Source organism: Carassius carassius, chromosome 20 (genome assembly GCF_963082965.1).
Source record: "Carassius carassius chromosome 20, fCarCar2.1, whole genome shotgun sequence".
Taxonomy (NCBI): Eukaryota; Metazoa; Chordata; class Actinopteri; order Cypriniformes; family Cyprinidae; genus Carassius; species Carassius carassius.
In genome coordinates, this window is record NC_081774.1 from 14,648,468 (window position 1) to 14,668,528 (window position 20,061).

At 36.0% G+C, this 20,061-nt stretch overlaps 2 protein-coding genes across 3 annotated transcripts; one reads left to right on the top strand and one right to left on the bottom strand.

Moving 5' to 3' along the window:
- The first annotated feature begins 126 nt into the window (after positions 1–126).
- Positions 127–8,793, top strand: LOC132096442 (protein canopy-1-like). 2 transcript variants are annotated; one of them, XM_059501795.1, is made up of 7 exons: positions 127–351; positions 475–558; positions 1,454–1,578; positions 3,774–3,889; positions 6,833–7,042; positions 7,697–7,793; positions 8,595–8,793. In XM_059501795.1, exons 3-7 carry the CDS (start codon positions 1,479–1,481, stop codon positions 8,633–8,635), a joined length of 564 nt encoding a protein of 187 aa, XP_059357778.1. In that variant the 5' UTR covers positions 127–351; positions 475–558; positions 1,454–1,478; the 3' UTR covers positions 8,636–8,793. The 2 variants fall into 2 exon arrangements, with proteins under 2 accessions (XP_059357778.1, XP_059357777.1); XM_059501794.1 differs by lacking the exon at positions 475–558.
- A 4,346-nt stretch (positions 8,794–13,139) lies between these two features.
- On the bottom strand, positions 13,140–16,899 carry en2b (engrailed homeobox 2b). Its single transcript, XM_059501797.1, has 2 exons — positions 16,004–16,899; positions 13,140–14,187 (listed from the first exon to the last, which is right to left on the bottom strand). The coding sequence occupies exons 1-2, from the start codon at positions 16,470–16,472 to the stop codon at positions 13,871–13,873; spliced, it is 786 nt and encodes a 261-aa protein (XP_059357780.1). The 5' UTR covers positions 16,473–16,899; the 3' UTR covers positions 13,140–13,870.
- Between the last annotated feature and the right edge of the window lie 3,162 nt (positions 16,900–20,061).

The window sequence follows — 20,061 nt, forward strand, 5'->3', positions numbered from 1 at the left end:
GTCTGGGAACTTTCTAATCCGGGTATTTAATGTCTAGTCATTCTTTGCGCTCATTGGATAAGAGTCAGAATTCTGTGATCTCATTGGATGTCGCGTCTGTCAGTTCTCAGCGCGGCCAGCAAGGTTGCTGGTCGTGGCAGCACGACAGACCGGCACGTAGGTTGTCTTTGCTTTATATATAGGAAACGCATTTGTAATTCATTTTTCAGACGGATTGTCGGGAATTTTGTGTAAGCTATCTTTTACCGAACTTGTACCCTCTTACCCATTAGTAATTTTTTTGTAGCAACGAAAACTTTTAACGTTACCCGTGCCTCACTCACCTTTTGTTGTTCACACGTAGCGTCTCAGGTAAGACATTAAACACTTCGACTGTTCATAATGTTTTAGTTTAATACACTTAAAACTACAGGTTGACCACTATACCCAAATATGTAAGGTTTTTTTCTTTTCGTTTTTTTCTTTTTTTTTTAGTTGCTCATTTACCTGAACAAATGAAACGGGTGGAGCAGGTGCACTAAGTTCCTGAAGAGTGACTTATTCAGGGCGCACTATTAGGTGACGCTTTCTTGTATAGGCTGCATCTATTTAGACGAGTAATTAGTTTAAAATGCATCCTTACCTATTTAAGTAACAGATGCATATATTGCGATCAGTCAGTTTTTTTTGGTTATCAGAACATTAGTGTTTAAAGGAAATTACACAGTAGATGGACAATAAGAGTGGTGTTGGTCAGTTGGGGGCGCTAGTTCATTCAGAACTTGGTCCCTAAAGTTTTCAAAAAGTTTAACTGAAAGAAGAGCAGCAAAACGTATTATGTATAAAATACACCTGATAAGTACTCAAAATCTTTTGAAGACTTTAAAAGGCTCCCTCTGAGGTGTTTTATAATTTGGTCACTATTCAAACTGGGCTTGTGTATTTTTTAAATCTTACTTAAGGAAGATGCAGCATACTTTATTCCCTTTACACACTATTAGACACTATTCTGTCATTATTTATAAGAGTTAAAAAATGTTGACGCACCCCTAATTGTGTCAATGAAGATTCTTGTTTGTATAAAAAGTTATGCCAACTGAATACTTATTGTAATTGTGGCATTTCAGATTTGTCATTCTTAAGACACCATTGGTGTATTATGGTACCATATCTTAGTTATTCATTTATCCCATATTTTTGTCCATACATGGCTGTGTGGACGTCAGACACTGTTTTTAATATATGCAAAGCCAATACACTCAAACAGTTGACTAACTTGTGGGTGCCAATTTGGATACACTTGTATGATAGCTAAGCGTTTGCTTAAGTAAGATCTTTTAGACAATTTTACAGTTTGTTCACTCAGACTGGGCTTTCTTGTGTAGGTTACCATTAGTTTTTTGTGATGAATATTCAGCATAGTTGTTCTATGAGTGTATATAATGGAATAATGCAATTTCAATTACCTTTACAGCATTTTCCTCATTCAGGAGATCAGCATGTCACTGTGGATTAAACGGGTTTGCCTTGTTCTTGCGGTAGTGTTCATGTTGTCCAGTACAACAGAGTCAAAGAAGGATGAAGCATTGTACTGTTCAGGTAACTGGATGTTACATGGAGTTACATAAATAAGTAATACTCACACAAACACACACAAATGACTTTTCATGTTATAGTAAGTAATGATTGAGCTGGTAATTACATCAACTATTTCTAACTGTTGAATTCTTTTACTAGAAGTGTAATTTTTATCTCTTAATTTTCACTTTCTTTTAAACTGCCACCGGCATGATTTTTAAACATTTTGTCACATCAGTGCAGTTAAAAGGGAGCATGCGCATGAATTAAATGGTAATTTATTCAGAATCATGAAGTAGTTTGATCAAGTGGTTATATGGCTGATATTTTCCACATTAAGTGGCTGGTTAAACAAAGATATTCAAGGGCATAATTCGAAATAAAAAATTATTAAGATGTATGTAAATGGACACTTTTGATGAATTTCTGTTCTGACCAACACCTCATGATTCTAACTGAGCAGTTTTTCACTTAATTTATCCAGTCATTGTTTGACCTTACTAATTGAGTGGGATTTATTTTTTATAAAAAAATTTATTTCTTCTAGTGCAACGAGTTGTTTCATTCAGGTTAAAAATTTACACTGACTAAAATGCCCTGTAATGCAAATCCTTCCCTTTGTTTTAGATTTTTTTTTTTAAATGACATTTTAAATGATATTTTAAAGGTGTTGCTGAGGCAAACAACTACATTCAATGGTAACTAATTGTACTTTAAAAAGTATTGTACCATATATATATATATATAACATAATATGAGATTAACTTTAGTTGAGCCTGCTGAGTTAAAAACTCCAAAAAACATTTTAAGATGAAAGTACTACTGATTTCCTTTATTTCTTAATATCATCATGGAAATATTTGTTTTAAAAATGTGGTGTTTTTTTTTTTTTTTTTAACCGGTGTCAGCTTCAGTTTGATATAAAGTACTTGAAGTGAGCGCTAAATAATTGAATGTTTTCATGTTGCTTTAAATTGGATTGGTCATTTGGAATAGTACATGGTCTTTTCCATAATGTTTTAATAACAAACTTTTTAGAGTTGTATATACATCAAATACCTTGCAGTATTATTTATTCTGTATTTCAGGTTACTTAGTTCTTCAAAACAATAAAATTTAACATAAGCATAATCCTATTTAAGTGCTATATTGCACTGATAAAGTTTGTGCAAGTTTCACTTATTTTTTCCAAGCATATTTAGATCTTAGATTTTTTTTTTCTAACTGTCATGTCCATGTCTGGACACATTAGGATATTACAATTTTTCTAAACTAAATTTGTCTTTTTTATCGTAAATTAAGTTATTCTGAACTAAGAGAAACAAACATGTTTTGTAGGTTATTAATTTTACAGACTAGTTTTTTTTTTTATATGAATCATCGCTATAAAAGGCCAACATTAAACCAACATTGAAACTATTTCTACTATCTTGTATGTGAATAGATTTCATTTCTTACTTTCAGAGGATTCCGAAGTTAATTTGAATGGTAAATGTACAATTTAAATGTGTATTCCATTCTGGTCACTTTGACGGACTAAGATTCTTTCCAAAAAGCCCTGTTGGTTTCTATTATGGAATTATATTGCTAGTTTACAAAATAATACAACTTGGTGAAACTAATGCTAGGATCAAGCCTTTTTGGAGAATCAAAGGGTGCAAAGCTTGGTTCACATAAATCCTACTTTAAGCTCCACCCAGTTTTGGCAGTTGCCATGGTAATATAGCAAGCATGACTAAGCACCAGTAGACTCAAGATTTTACCAGAAGCATAGCTAGTGCATATTTTGCCATTGCCATTTTTACATTAGAAAGTTCATGCAGCTATGCAGGTAAAAAAGTTAATACTAATTAGATTTTAGTTCAGATGATTTATGTACAAGACATGATTACAAATCTAGGCCTGATCATTAATTGTGCAAGTACACTATTATCTTACGGGAAATGTATATTTAGCCATATTTATTGCAGTACAATGATAGACCGCTGCAAGGTTATTTTTATATATATATATATATATATATAATACACGTTTGCTTCTAATTCCTGCTGTTAATATTCTGACTTGTATATTGTCAATGTGTGTTCATCAAAATAATTTAGAATCTTTTTTTCCTTTCTTTGTTTAATTACCTTTCACCAATCGCTACCATTCAATATATATTTTTTAAATGATTAAATCGATTGTAACTACTTTTTTTCTCCTTTCTTTTCCAGCCTGCATTGCTATTGCAGAGGAGATGAACTATTCAGTCAGTCAAACTGATCCAAAAAAGACAATTCATGTTGGTGGATTCAGACTTAAACCTGATGGAAGTCTTGTGGACAAAAAGGTATGATTTACTGTTACGTGCTCCAGAATCAATTTATCGCATTTAAAGTAAAGTAATTTCCTCTTCATCCAGGATGAGTCTGACAGGCAACTTGGGGTTTGTCTCAAGAGCACAACCTTGATAGTGATAAGTTGTGAAAGGTTCATCTGTAGTGAAGACAGAACTTTCATCATTTCTGTTTGTGCCCCAATTTTTCAGCCACTATATTTATTATGAGCTTTCAGTTACATTATTAACACAGACTGAAAATATTCTACAGTATACTGATAAAGAGCTGAATTCTAAGTTTCAAATTTAAATGGATTTTTATTAAGATGTAATTGAGGATTTAATTTTTCTAGAGATCTGTGTATTTATTTAGAGATTAGGCTAGTTGCATTACATAGCGCTTGAATTTTCCCCTGGTGTTTATAAGCTTGTTCTGTTTACTTGAGTAAAGGGAGCCATTTTTACTGTTTCCTTCTCAGCAGTGGTGTCAATGTGTAAAGGTCAGACCCAATGAACTCTAAGCCCTGACCCCTGGTATCCAGGGACTGTCATTAGGTGCCCGACTCCACTATTGATTAGGGGTTAATCCCCTTTTGATTGTAACTGCTCCCTAATAACAAGTGTTTGTTCAGTTCTGACTCTTCCCCTCCCCTATTAGGTCGTTTAAATTGTGGGTAAAATGTTTGTCATCCTGCAATGCAACAAGAATAATGCTCTGCCCTAATTGAAAAGAAAAAGAAAAAGCACAAACCTTACAGGTATTGTTAGGGATTGAGAAAGAAACCTGTTAAATCTGTTATGTCTTGCTTCATTGCAGATGAAACAGTTGATTAATGAAGTACTTAATCTTTTGTTTCATGCATCTGTCTTTTTTTCCTTAATTTGTCATTTATCAGCTCATTGAGGTGAAGTCAGGATTTTGGGTTTTAATTGCATATTATGCTTTAAATTGCGGCTCAGGGAGCTGTAACCAGATTTTGGTCAATATCTAGTTTTTGTTTTTCATTTCAGATTGAAAAAAAAAAGCTATGAATGCAATAGTTTTTCAAGACTATGTAGCTTGTAACAAGTGTAAAAAAAGCCACGGCTCTCAAATGCCACTGTGAAGAGCGAAACTGTTTTGTGCTGCACTGAATTCTGTTTAGAATATTTACTTATCGCACACCATAACAGTGGTGCCGGGAAATGAAGGCCGATCCATGTGGTTCCTGAGTATCCCATTTCTCTTCAGTAATAAGGAAGCAATGCAGGAGCAGTGTAGCAGAACTCGCTCACTCTTCCCTGAGAGTGACTTCACTTAAAAATAAATGCTAATTAAAGCTCGCCAAATCCCTCCCTGTTTCTCTTTTCATACATGGCTTGGTTCACTTGCCCAGAAGCTGTAGGTGAACCCCTGCGACGCGCCCCATGTTTTTAGCAGATTCACCAAAGATAACCTTCAACACCTTTGCTGAAAGGTCAATTTGTGTATAAATAATCATTCAACAACTCTCGTTTAGATCCAATATCTAATCTGTTCTTTGTTTTTTTTGCGTGTGTGCACATTTAGAATTTTTAGCCATTTTTTAGGGAATTAAGGCAGCAAAATGAAATGCCCTGTGTCCCAACACTACAATGATGCCTGGCTCTCCAATGGGAATTCAGTGAAGGATGGCATCCCTGAGAAGCCTTTTCTCTGCCTGGGCCGCCTTGCACCCCCCCCCCCCCCCCCCTTTATTCCTACAGAAATTCTTTATTGACAGCTTCTATTCAAACTCTTCAGACTGTTACGAGGAGGAATTTAATTCCCCACCATTTAAAGGATTGCATGATAAGTGATCTGCAGAGGATGCGGCACACAAGCCATCCTCCATTAGATCCAAAGACGAGATTTTTATTGCTTTTGGACTTTTTTTGCACGACAGAATCTCTTCTGTTTTCCGGTGGTTAGCACAAAGTCTCCTAAAGTTTTGAAATGAGTTTGGAGTGTAATTGGTGAAGATCTCAAATATGATAATTCAATTTTAATGCAGAGGACGTCATTATACCCACATTGTTTGATATTGATAGGGTTTAAACGTCCTGCACCGATTGGCACCTTCGTTCACTGATTTTCTGGCTCGTAGTTGTTCGTATATTGTCTTATCTTGCGGTCCATCGAACCGCATTCAGCTTTTTAATTAAAAGGATGGGGGATGTGTGGATAGGTTGCTGTCCTTCCATGGGACCTTTTATCTTATTTGTGACCAGATGGCAGTGAGCCACGGAAGCCTCTTTATGTCACCAAGCCTCACAAGAGTGGAGGGGGTAGAGACGCCCTCATAATGTAATCAGTAAGACCGGAAGGGTCCATACTGTGTCTGAAAGGGGACAATGGGGTCAGGGATATATCTACATCGCAAGAAAATCCAGCTCATCTGCAACCTGTCCTCTTTCCAATAACCCCCTTGCCCCCAACCCCGCCACCCTTTGACTGGCCTGACAAGGAAGACTTCCTGCTTTGATCACTGGAGGATGGAAGAGATGAGCTGCCCAAGAGAACCAAAGGATGGGACTCCACTGTTTACCCTGCACTTGGCTGCTGTTGACAACTCCCCTCCCCACTGCTTACCCACTGCTTACCCCCCGCTCTCCAGCCTTTTCACTCTCTCCGCCCCCCGTCACCCTTTCCCCTTTCTCCTTCCGGGGGAGGCCAAAGGGGTGGGAGCAGGGTGCACCTTGACCTGTCTAGACACCACAGTGTGTTTTTGTTCTGTTGCCAAGGCAAGGGGATCTACTTTTGCAACTTTGGAGATGCAGGTTAAAAGTCAGCGTCATGGCACAGGGGATGTGTTTAGATGGGAACGGAAGGAAAGGTCATCTAAGTGACCTCAGTGCCCTCCTCCTTTTTTAATTTTTTAAGAAAGGGAGGTTCGGTTTTGGTAACTTAGTCAACTAATTTTTCTGTAATTTTATTCTGAATTCTTTTTCTGATAGGTTCCTCTGGCTAGGTCCGAGACTTACTTAAATGAACTTCTGGAAGAAGTTTGCAATAGCATGAGCGATTATGCTCTCTATGAGGACCCGGACACCAAAGAAAAGAGCTACAAGAGATTTGCACCAAGAGGAAATGATGGCGTGAATTTTCCCGATTTCAAAAATTTTAAGTTTGATGGACCAGAGAGTTCCAGTGCCTTGAAGTTTGCTGTGAGTATAAATTTTGATATTTGTCATGGTGTACATTAGTCTTTTTGACAGGCCTGTATACACCTTAAAAAGTGAGTTTCCCACATTTTTTTAGAAGCTTTTTTTTATTTCCACAAATTATTTTTATGTAGTTTTTTTTTATCTATGACAGTTGTGTAACTACAAGTTGTCGAACTACAAATCATTAGTTTTATTTTATTTTTTTAATTTTATTAGTTTTATTTCTGAAGGCCTTTGAAACATTTACATTAACTGAGATATTTAATGAATTATCAAAACTGACAAAACTTCCTAAACAAAGTGACATGTTCCTATGGTAATTTTAGATTTAGATGTATTTTTGTTATTATAATTTTATTTGTTATATGATTGCTGTTAATTTTCTGTTAAATACAAAGCATGTACTGTAAGCTTTTATATTCGTGTTCGAGTGTTTTTTGTTTTCTGTACAAGATGGCTGTATTTTTAGACCACAGTAAAATAACTAAATGCCATTTGCCTGTAAGTTGCCTCGTGAACCATTCAAGATGGCAGACTTGCCAATGGTATAGTGCTAAAGATGGCTGCCTGTTACTGTATTTTCACTGATGTGATTGGCCGCTGCTTCTTTCTTATTTACTGTTCATAGAATGCTTTTTAAAATGTCTTCTGCAGTGTGAAAGCATCGTGGAAGAGTTGGAAGATGATATCATCTCCCTCTTCTCAAGTGAGGCAGACCGTGTGGCTAAGACGCTGTGCAGTGAAGTATCAGGTATATTTTACATATGAGTCTTAAACCTGTTTACACTCAAAACCTGAACCATAGTGTTTTCTTGATTTGCTTTGTGCATAAAATGTTAGTTTTTCATGCATTTCTTTAGTGCTTTTCTGCATACAAATATTAATGCAGCTTTTAAATGATCGTTGTTTTTTTTTTTTACATTATTATTTTAAACCGTCTACAATGGGTTTTTTCTGTTTTTATTTTCTACTTTCTGCTTTTTAAAATCAAACTAGCTTTTTCTTTTCGCATTATGCCTCAAACAACTTGTAACTGCAGTGCAGTTTTTACAGGTTACATTTTATGAAATTAAATTCTGCAAACACTGGGAGACTTTAAGCAGAATAGTGTTAATTTTGTTGGAATTCTAGTAAATTTTGACATTGATTACAATGTATAAGTATGTGAAATACCATTATTGCTAGCCAAAGAATGTGAAAGTGTATGGAGTATGTGTATAAATTTCAGTTTAATGAGCATTAAATACATATGCTGTTAAAGATATACATATTTTTTAATCTTGTGCCTGATATATTTAAATCTTAAAGAGACTTGTTTATGCAAGTAGTTGTCTGTAGTAGTAAGTCTAACTAACAAGTGTCTATGATAACAAAATTCAACAGTCAATGTCAATTTTCTTTTCTAAACTTTTGTGTGTGTGGCAGAAAATAATTTTGTACGTTCAGGAATGTAGCAAGAACCCCAGTTAAAAGCTTAGCCTTCTTTTGCATTCAATTTTTGTATCAAATGCTTTTGTAATTCTATGCCTTATTGTTTTCTTCACATATCCAGGTCATTGTAAGAGCTCCGTTTTCCAGCACAGTGAACTTTAGTTCCAGATTAGCGTCTGCTGAAGAACACTTAAATACCGGACCAAAAATTAAGACATTTAAATATTTTCCTAAAGTATGTTATTGTATAGAATTTTTTCAAAATGTGATGATACACTTTATGAACGTCAAATAATTTTTATTGATTAGTGGGCACACTCTTCTTGTATTACCTTCATACATATATATATATATATATATAATAAACCTGATTTTATTCCGATGACTTGTAATTTAATTCACATGTTTAATTTAGTTTCATGGCATTAACTATGGTATTACCAATGTTATTTATGGAACGTTTGACCGTGATAAAAGAAAATAAAATATTTCAAATATAGTGGTTAAATGAGTCATTTGTTTTCATACTTGCCACTTTTTCCTGTTCAGAATAATATGTGCGGACATGTTAACAGGAATGTAAGATGCAATGGCAAAAATACAGACTTTATTGTCCCAAATCGTTTCACAGCACAGCCTGCTTGTTTCGTTCTGATGTCCCATATCTGTCCAAGTCGCGCTTTTGAACATGGCCGCTGGGTAAGCATGATGGCATGCCTTTCGCACCCTTCCCTCACAGCTCCCTCCATGCAGAACTACGCATGCGCTGCAGTGGTGGCAGCACAGGGGCAGGTCCTGTTTTGGGAGAGTAAAGGAGCAGAGACGCCATGATTGCTTAGCTCTGTGAGTTGGTCTGGATATGGGTGTCAGCCAAATCACCGAGGGGGAAAATGACAATACTCGCTGCTTTCTCTGATATTGTTGCATTGTTTAACAAGTCCGCTCTCTGTGCGCAGTGGGAAAAATGTTGCATATCACAAGGATATATTCAGGAATCTACATGATGCCTGTTTCTTTTGGGAAATGGAATGCCTGGGTGTTTCAGATGATCAGTTGATGTAAATGAGTAAAGAAATAATCACTTCTCTGCAATTTTTGAAGTAATTTGGTTAGAGTTTTGCCTAAGTTTAATGCATAATCCAAAGAAAAGTTATTTGAAAAGTGTATTTAATTATAGAACGCAATATTATTTATAGAACAATATTATTTATATATATATATATATATATATATATATATATATATACACACAAATAAGGAATAATATAATAATAATTATATATATATATATAATATTATATTTTTAATCATTTCTTTTTTATGTAGACGAGTAACCTTAGTATTAAATGTCTGCCTTTGCAAGGTTTCTGGTCCCAAAAGTGCTGTATCTACCTGAAGAACACCATCATAAGTTCAAAGTTATGTAATTATTGAAGGCTGTGCAGCTTAAGATGAACTATGCTGTTCTTGCAAGATTTTCAGTTCTCAGGTCACCTTTTTTTATACTAAACAGAAGTTTGCTGTGCATGTGACCATCCCTTCTCACGAAACCGATTTCAGTTTAGAAGGTGGTTGTGACTTTACAAAGTATCTTATTTCTATTGTGTTTACCCAGCTTTGTGTTTGTGCTTTGAGCTTAAGTATGACAGATCAAGGGTTCCCAAGGTGCAATGGGCTGACTCAAAACAAAGGGAACTGGACAGCTAAACATCAATTTCCCATTTTATGCTAGCTAGAGCTACTTGTTTGCCCTAGAGTGGAGATATCCTCAATGAACGCAATGCTTTTTTTCCTTGATCATGTCAGCTGGATGATTAACCATTTGGTACAATTACCTAAGTCACTCAAGAATGGACCTGAAGTTATACACGTTGAAAAAATGTAAGTGAAATTTGATCTCACCCTTAAATTCGCTATAAAGTTCAACCGCTGAGCTGTGGCGTTAACTTGTATTCTAACAAGATTAAAATATATTTGTCCTGGAGATTAGCATACTTAAATCCTTTTTTGCTTTTTCTGAACTGGCAGTGTGCTTTGATCTGTGTTGCATGGCAAGAGCCTGGCTTTGGCTTGGCCATCCGAGTGCCAAGTGTGAAATTGGTCTGATGTCATCCCCATTCTTCACCCTCTACATCTTTCACTGCCTTAATTATATTTCCGCCACAAAGCCCCAGCTCTTCATTGCATATTCAAGTATGACTAGGAAGCATTCAAAAACTATAGATAAATGACTCCGCTGGAAAGGAGACAAGATAGGCCTTTCTCTGATACCCAGACAAGGCAGATCAACACCGTTCTGATATGTATTTTCTTTTCTAGAGTGACTGGCCTCAGGAACCCCAGCCATTCAGACTTTGGAAAGACCTGTTTAGGGAGAGGAAAGTATCAGTGAGTGTTATCAGTTCATCAATAATAAAAAAAATGGAAGAATCCAGAAGCTCTGAGGTAACCTGGTGTGAGTTACTGGGATGGACATCAAACTTTTTAAGCTAGGCTTTTAGAGCTTCATAGTTTGTCCAGCAACCAGCCAGAAGTTGGCAGTATGACTTCTTGAACAAAATAGTGGAAGCAAGAGGGAGAGTTCTTGGGAATTTTTGGATGCGAGTTCTAGGAATCTCCTCCTACCATTTGAGCTCAACTTCGATTGCAGAAACGTTCTGTTAGTGTATGAAGTGAAATCAATTAATGAGATGCCTTTAAGAACCGTGCTGAATTCTGAGGTGATGAAATGTGGGCGAAGTGAAACGAGCCACCTGCAGCTGTGACAGGAGGCTTTGACCTTCAACGGGGTCTCCCGGCCACAGACTTCATTCAGGAGCCTCGCTGCGCGTCTGAGCGGGAACTGCCTTTTTCTTCCCAGTGAAGCTCGTCAAGTCAGTGACCGTTGGGCGTTACTTCCACATACAAGCCTGGCGAGAATAGAAATGCAGATGAGATTCTGTGGCATTGAGGAACAGGTCAATGCTGGGAATGGTTCTCAGAGATAGCTCGCCTTTTGTGTTGGACCTTTTCAGTAATACGACTTTTCTAGAAATGTTTTCATGGCGTCAGGTAACACTGAAGTAGCATATGTGTAAAGTTTCTGCTAAGAGTTATGATTGCAACAATGCAAACTATAAACATATTTTCAAAGTTTAGCTCAATATCGGTAGTATCTCGTTTATTTAATAGTATTTTTAATAGTAGCCTATTTGCGTAAAATTATGCCTATATTTACTTTTTAGACGGATTATGTAAATGTAACTTTTAAGAGGTGATAAATCGTATTTCTGGTTATTACTTGTAAATTAGAAGTATAGTCTAGTTGAAACAAATGGAACTTTTTTTTATGCTCGGAATTTTACATCTATGCTATTAGCAGCATTTGGACTCCCCCAAGTGTTGACAGTTGGACTAAATTTGGCTTTGCAGTAGGCCTATAGTTTTTTTTTTTTTTTTTTAGGCCTATTCTTTTTTTTTCTTTCTTTCTTTCTTTTTTGTAGTTGCAACCAAGTCACGTTCGACGCCACATAAACCTTCGGACGAAACCAGATGTGTAGCATGTCCCATAATAAAAGAAAAATTAATTTTGATTGAGTTTTACCAAATACACCAGTTTTGTAAACTGGTTGTTGCTGGAGCCCATTCAGGAGTAGGCTATCTGTAAATGTTGCCCTGTTTTTATGTATTCAAACTCTGCTACCGTGCTAATACGAATTTTTCATTTTATATTTGGCTGTAGCCTACAATATTTGAACTTTTTGTTTTATTTTTTGCGAAGAGGTTTATTTTTCCCAAATGTTGCACCATGTGTACAGTAAGGTTGTGCCAAAGTTAATTTTATTTGTTTGTTTTTTTCCAGTTGAATGTGAATCATTTTGACTGCGTAATCACAATTGCCTCTCGTTAATGTGCTCTGTGTGACCCTCCTACTTTTAGAAGATGAATTTGATTCAATAAAAAGGACCGTTCACCAAATTAAAGTTATTTTGCCTTTTGTTAATTAATGTCATGTGCTACTTGCCATTGCCTTCTTTTCAGACATTTCAGATTATTTGAAAACATTATTCATTAACTCTGCAAAGTGGTACAATAAATCTGATTGTGTTCCAGTTCTCTTTTGAAACTGTTACACAAATAAACGCTATATCATCTTTTTAATATTACACTAAAATCCTATTGATATATATATATATATATATATATAAGACTCGGATAATGATTAAGAGAAAAGTTATAAGACCTGCCCACATGTTTTGTCATACATTAAATTAATAAAATGGTCTGTTTACATTGTACGCCGTACTGTCGATTATTTTTCTTTCAGTTGATTTCAGTTCTTTACTTTTCGTCTTTCTACTTAATTTATAACTTTTTTTCTAAATCATTATATTCATTATTCATTTTTAATCATTATTATACATCATTCAATCATTATTTTCATTTTACTTTTTTACAAAACGTTTTGACAATATTTTGGAGGCAGTGGTGGTGCTCTTTTTTCACAATATTTTTTTTAAAGGGAGAATGCACGACAACTGCAGACTTTATTAAAACATCAATTAAATAACCTTTTGAGAGAGTTGCTTTATCAGCTGAATAACAATTGTAATTTCATACTGAAGTAAAAAAAAAATTGAGATAAAACGAAAATGCTTCTGTAAAATAAATTTAAACCAGATATCCATTTGGAAAAAGAAGATGAGAGAACTTTTATTGTACATTCCCAGCTAAATTCAACAGACAACAACTTAAGTCAAGTATGCATTAGAAGTGTAGTTTTGAGGTTTACTGACTCGTATGCATTCAGATGTCTGATCTATTTCCTGAAAATGTGAGGATATTGGATGTGTAGCATCCTTGCGGATAGTGACCATAGATAGTTTAAATACAATATACTGAATTATTGTAAGCATGATATGATATGCAAAGTTGTCTTTTTTTAAATACCATGTCTCTAACACAACTCCAGGCAATAAAGTAAAACATTCATCCAGTAATAAAATTATGCATGAAAACGAGCAAACATCTAAATCAGATAAAACATTTTTACCATTTATTTTAAATCACAGTCGCCTGAATGCAGCAGGAAAAAAATTCTTTGGACTTCAGCATGGATTTAACACGTCCACTTGTGGCTCATCGTCAAGTGTCAATCAAATCGCCCCCCCCCCCCTTTTTTTCAAATAAAGAAGCGTCCTTTTCTTCGCGCGCTATATCTGAAGTTTCAGTAAGTGTACAGCAGTGATAGCCTACTAATTGAAAAAGTTTTACACCACTGTACACGTAAAGTGTATATATACACATAATATTGCAGAATCAAATGTCATACATATAGTTTTCATCCGTTTAATGCTGGTATTTTGTACACTGGCCCTTGCTTGGAATTATTGCATTTCAGATGTCCTGTCCTTCACGTTAATCACTGTCTGATTTGTCGTCCTTTGTTGCTGTGGCGTGATTGTATAGTCCCTGTGCCATCAGGTGCAATGCAAGCGAGTTTTTGCTCCCCGAAGCTTTTTTAATCTTCGCTCTTTTGTTCTGAAACCAGATTTTGATTTGAGACTCGTTGAGGCCGAGTTCCTGGGCCAGAGCTTGTCTCCTCTGCTCCGTCAGGTAACGGTTATTCTGGAACTCGTTCTTGAGTCTCTGGAGTTGCTCGGCTGTGAAGGCTGTTCTTGGACGCTTGTCTTCCTTGCTTTGATTGCTCTTCTTTGGTTTGCGCGATCTCGGTCCTGCATTTCAGAAAGTAATGAAAGAGATTACAGTTTGCTCGTGCCGTGAATGCACCTAGCCAAATCAGTAGTCTATTTTCAATATAGTTGCTTAACAGGCTAATATCACTATTACAAAATAATACAAATGTAATCGATAAAGCTGTTTTAATAACAGTGTTATTTGGGGTTACTCGGATCAAGGATTGTTTCAGATCAAATGTTGCAGGAGGTCTGTTCTAGTTTTGGCTATGGATGCATAGTGTAGTGGTGGTGATGGGGGTGGGGGTGACTGCCAGAAAGGGAGGGGTGAAAGAGGCTTTCCCCTCTTTCTGTTACCATAGGAACTACATTTATAAGAGAACGTTTTTGTAAACTTCCTCTAAGAGTAGCACCTGTCGTTCAGTGCTAGTATACGTACCCACTGCATATTCTATTTTTAGTTAATTCTTAGGGAGCCTACACCAGTGCACCCAAAGGTTCCGCGTGCTCTGAATGCTGACAATAGATTGATCGGCAGCCTATGAGACGAGCCCTTGCTCGCACCCTATTTTTACACCTTTTTATTTAGCTTAAGCTGAGATTTCGATTGTAGACTGCTGTTATAATAACACTATTAATATTTTCACAGTGTGTAATCGAAAAATCAATTTAAGGAACCAATAAACGTGCTCACATCAAGGGGGATAGGCTATCTTTTAAGTTGGTGTGACCTTTCCAAATATTCATCCCTATAGGCTAGCTAACAATGTAGAGTGCTTTATAGTATAAAAACTTTGGTAAATTTATGTTCACTTAAAACATGTTCGAAATGGGTTTAAGATGTATTCGCAAGATTATTGAAGAATGTATTAATCAGAAGTTTCGTCGTGACAAAACAAAACAAAAACAAAAAAACTTGCGTTGCCACTTTTTCGGAAGGCCTTTTTTGTGCGCAATTTGAACTTCATTTGAAATTAGTTCATTTGAAATGCTGAAATATTGTCTTAAATTGTCCGGGTTTTTTTAATCTATCGAATGCCGGTAAGTGCAGGAATATAATATTTATTTCAGAAGCTAGTTTTGAAGAGATCTGATTTAGCATTTAGCTTCTGTGGTGCGTCCAACTCCATTGTCAAAAATATGCTAATTAAATATCAACAAAGACAACGAAGTAACAATGGCGCAAACCCGTTCCTTTTTAGAAAATAAAAGCAAAAATGTACCATAATTAGCATTAATATCATTGTAACATTTTTATCAGTTCTTCATTTCCTCAACAACTTAAGAAATGTCAAATCAGACATAAACGAAGGGTCAAACTGCATCGTATACGAAACATAGTTTTTTGGGGGGTTTCTAATTGCATAATAGGCTACTACGCCTCTAAAATAATATATAATAATAATAATAATAATAATTCTGATTATTAATACGGTCGAAACAATATTAAAAACAAGACAATTTTTTAAAAAAAACAACAACACTAAAAATTATTATTATTAATTCTACATGTAGTCTATCATACAGCAGCAGTAGACTATTTTATATAGGCTATTGAAATATTTGTAAATATTAGATTTAAATGAATAATAATAAAAATAATTAAATCTTCGTAGTTATTCCTTTTAATTTAAGAGGCCATACTCCATAAAAGAAAACTCCCTGACTCTTGGCGGGCCGTGTCACATTCATGAAGAACATTTGTTCTTCGTGCCCCCTTTCCATCGACACATTTCTGTAGTTTAGTGTTTTATTTGTTCACATTTGAGTCAAAACACACACACTTTTGCACACTTTTATAACAGGTGATATCTAAGTATATACATTGAACTTTGAAGAGAAAATAAATTCTTACCTGATGAAGGTCTGTCTGAATATCTTGTGCAATATACCCAAGCCGGCCAAAGCATTGGTTTGTTCGACTGCGCAGCGCTACTTTGCGAGCAATCCGAGTCTGAGCTTAAACACTGATCTCCGGTCTCTGCACGGGGTTTCAGAGGTGCGTCCGCGGTAATATCAGTTTTTTTAGACGCGCTCACTGGGTGAGGGCTCGAGGGTCCTTCCCCTGACACTGGAGCTACCTGCCCTGAGCCGGGAGCCGATGGACAGCGGTTCTCTCTTTCAACTATATTAATTTCGTCGCGCCTGGTTCCTTCTTTCCTGCGACCAAAGTCTGGTCTCAAAATGTTGTCGATGTAAAAGTTGGTGATTCTGTGAGGGAGTAGGTTTCCAGGAGCCTGCAACAGGGGTAGAATAGCCCTATTGGACTCATCGCCCGAGTCCTGGCGCTCCACATCTCTGTTACTACGATCATTTTCTTCCATAGTGAAACTCTCCAAATGTTCTTTTTAACCCCTTTCTCTCTCGCGCACACACGTATGTATGCGTTCCAGTTTTTGTGGTATATTTTCCTTATTTCTTAGTTTTACTGCAAAAAGAAACAAACAGGAAAAAAGGACAACTCCTTTTTTTCTGATTCTTTTGTCGGTTAAAAACGACGAAACCGCCTTGTGTGCATAGAAAGAAAAAACATAGTTTTAGAAATTAATTCCACAGTGTGCCCCTTGCAATTGTCTTTGTATTTACTTTGTAAAACATACAGGTATATTAAATCTGTGCGGTATCAAAGCAGTAGACCTGCTCTAGTAAATAAGGAAACGCAAACTGGCTCTGGAATACTTTCACTACGGATTTTTGTTCTTATTTTTAATACGAGTCCCCCGGGTGACGTCGCAGTCCGGTCTCCTAGACACGTGCCTTTGACCAATAAATGGAGCGAAATTTTATCACATGACCCAGTGACTCTCGAGTAAATGACAGCACCCAACCTCGCCTTATTTTCAATACTTAAAGCGATAGTACTCTATTAGCTTAAGTGTTCAGCATCCCAAGATTTTGCCTTTTCAAATCACTAACTAGGCTATTGAAAAGATCAACACATTATTTGCCAAACACATTGGCTATTTGTCTGAATGTGGAACCGCTGTCTTTTTGAGTAGACTCGTAAAACTAAATCGTTTATAAATCGCACTGGGGGAGTGGTGTGTTCATTTTTACACGTAATTCGGTGGTGTCACACACTGTCCAATGTCGTAGTCTTCTTATTCCACAGTAAGCATTGCTGTGCTATTTTCTTTTTTCCTTTTCCTTTTTCTTTTTTTTTTACGGTAAAATCAATAATGTAAGTATTCACCATTGTATTTATGCCTGCATAAGATAATGAACTAATTAATTACGTACAGCAACTCTCCATGGATCATCACTCAAAACAACGGTTTCATTTCCCATCCGTTTCCATGTCAGTTTTTAATGTTTTACATGCATTACGTTGATCGTTATAGGCCTAAATATAGGCTAAAACAAACCGCCATCATTTGGAATGTTAGTAGCCTAGGCTATGCAGTATCCCTGTTGGTCTGGCTTAGTGTTGTGAAGTGAATATAGCATGCCTGGCCTCTATTGTAGGCTATCGTTATAACGGTTCGCAAAGACTTATCTTGAGTCGCCGAAAAGCAATTCACTCCAGTAGTTTTAAATAGGAGTAGATGACGTGGCTGTGGCGCTTTAAAAGAAACCAGCGAAGCAAACCAACAGTGATCTTTGAAGCGTACATGGCGTCCTGGAGCGTCAAAATGAAACAAACGACCACTTAAGAAGTGAGCTTATTGGAAAGTTTCAGTACAGGTTTTTGGCATTGGTGCAAATTAGATGGGCCAACTAAAAGGGCACGCATGGTCCGTGGTATTAGGCTATAGAGTATTAGCAGAGCTAACGTAATTTACTCTCGTGCTCACTTTTTCGTCCCTCGAAAATCGTGGAATAATAAGGTCAACTTTTCGTTTTCATTTTCGACTTTACTGAGGGATCTTCGTTTTTGTTTAATGACCGTAAGTTAAAATAAATCTGTCTATATATAAAGTCATTGTTTAAAATAGACAGTCACGTGCCAGTTACAGGAAACTACCATTATTGTGGTAACTGACACATTTATGAAAATATAGCTATGCAGTTGGACTATTCAGTTTTTGAATGGAACATTGACAAAATAGCCTATAGGCTACTACTTGTTTAGCCTACACGGTGATTATTATGTGAGGTCACCTCTGGCCGCAAAAGAGCAGGAGTTTGGATAAAACTTTTTTTTTAATAAATTTTTATATTTTTTATCAAAGTGCAAGTATTTAATTTCTGAGTACTTGTGTATACATGTGATCATTGTACCTACTATTTATAATTGCGCTTGTAATGATTGGACACTTCTATGGCTATAGCCTACTAAAAGGCTCCCCAATTAGCCAGAAGTATTCTCAAGTTTTTTATATCATAATTACCTTTTTAAAATATTTTAACTATTGCGGATAGCTGTTATGGCGCGAAAAATATGTATTTGCTTTAAATTAAGGGCTCTTTCATAGGCTATAGCATTGGGTTTGTTCAAATTAGGTTAGCCTACCTATCTCGCCATAGATTCTAGATTCTGTAGGCTACACAAAGAGTCTATTAAGCTATGATCTATAAAGGCTTGGGGAATTATTTTTTTTAATTATTATTTTTTTAGTGATAATAAAATTGTTATATGCATGAGTGTTATAAGTGACATAGCTTACTGCAATCAAACGCAATACACGCTCTCCAATACCTGAATACAAGACAGTGCAATGCCACCTTTAATTATTGTTTCAAAATATTTTCAAAAGTTGACATAATACGGAAGAAACTGGTCACTCTTACTGTTTTTATTTTTAAGTTTTTCTTTTTTTCAGTTTACTGTTTTGTAAATGTGAGTTTAATATGTTTATAACATGACATTAAAGCTATGTTTGTTTCATGGCAAAGCTGAAAAAAATGAACATTAATTTTTTCCAAACAAAGTAAAAGTCTTAACTGTAAAGTAATGGCATAAAATGTTTCTAAAATACCGTGTGCCCACATGTCATTCCCAAACCAGTCGTAACAAAGGAACACAAAACTTTTAAAACTGTCATATTGCAGCTCGTGGTAATTTGATGCACCATTTTTATCCTAGAGAACTCCTTGAGGATTAACACTCTTGAATCACGTTGGCTTTCCTTCTGGTGGTATCCAGCCAGCTAGAAATCAACTATTTAACAAAACAGGAAACAAAAGCTTGCGCGTAATTGCAACTGCTCAAGTTCAGGAGAAATATTTTTTATAAACATACTTTGAATCCTTATCATTATATGTTACATGTGTCTTCATTATAATCTAAATTAATAATGGATTCTTGTAGAGTATAGGCCTATTTTTATTTCTGGTAAGCCTATTCTAGAATTTCTAGTATTTGTAGTATTAGCACTTATCAGCATCATTTATGTAGAATGCAGCCTGTTTGTGGGTTTCCGAAACTTTTTGTCATTTCTGTCTTCTCCATTACAAAAGATCTCGCGCAGAAGCAAAGAGGGATTTGTGAATGCGTGCAAGAGCTTTTGCCAGCTCACAGATCATAGAGCTCAGATCAGCACAGATGTGACCCAGTCAATGGATGTGATATCGGGCCTGGAACAATGCTGGGGTCACACGGGATCCCCCAGCTTCCTGTTGCCCTTTTGAAAACAAACTGAAGAAATAGGGGGGAAAACCTTGTGGGACTCGGAGGATGAGGATAAAGGTTACTGACCATTTCCTGTTTGAGACTGTGGAGCAGTGATACATATTCATATCACCATTATGTTGTGATGTCCCATTTCTGTAGGTTTAATTATTATTATTTGTATAAGTTGGGGCTTTTAAATCTGTTCATCATAGCTATGACATTATATATATATATTTATTTACTTATTTGTATTATTTGTATTTTTATATTCTTTTATTATGTGTTTTATGTTCTGTCGCTGTCATTCTGTTGTACTGCGGAGCTTCTGTCACGAAAACAAATTCCTCGTATGTGTAAAC

What these genes read in the sequence shown, in the direction of transcription:
- LOC132096442 (XM_059501795.1), top strand. Translation starts at nt 1,479, where the DNA reads ATGTCACTGTGGATTAAACGGGTTTGCCTTGTTCTTGCGGTAGTGTTC. An exon ending in CCAGTGCCTTGAAGTTTGCT is followed by an intron (nt 7,043 to 7,696) that starts GTGAGTATAAAT and finishes TGTCTTCTGCAG; the next exon opens with TGTGAAAGCATCGTGGAAGA. An exon ending in GCTGTGCAGTGAAGTATCAG is followed by an intron (nt 7,794 to 8,594) that starts GTATATTTTACA and finishes TCACATATCCAG; the next exon opens with GTCATTGTAAGAGCTCCGTT.
- en2b (XM_059501797.1), bottom strand. Translation starts at nt 16,472, where the DNA reads ATGGAAGAAAATGATCGTAGTAACAGAGATGTGGAGCGCCAGGACTCG. An exon ending in TTCAGACAGACCTTCATCAG is followed by an intron (nt 14,188 to 16,003) that starts GTAAGAATTTAT and finishes TCTGAAATGCAG; the next exon opens with GACCGAGATCGCGCAAACCA.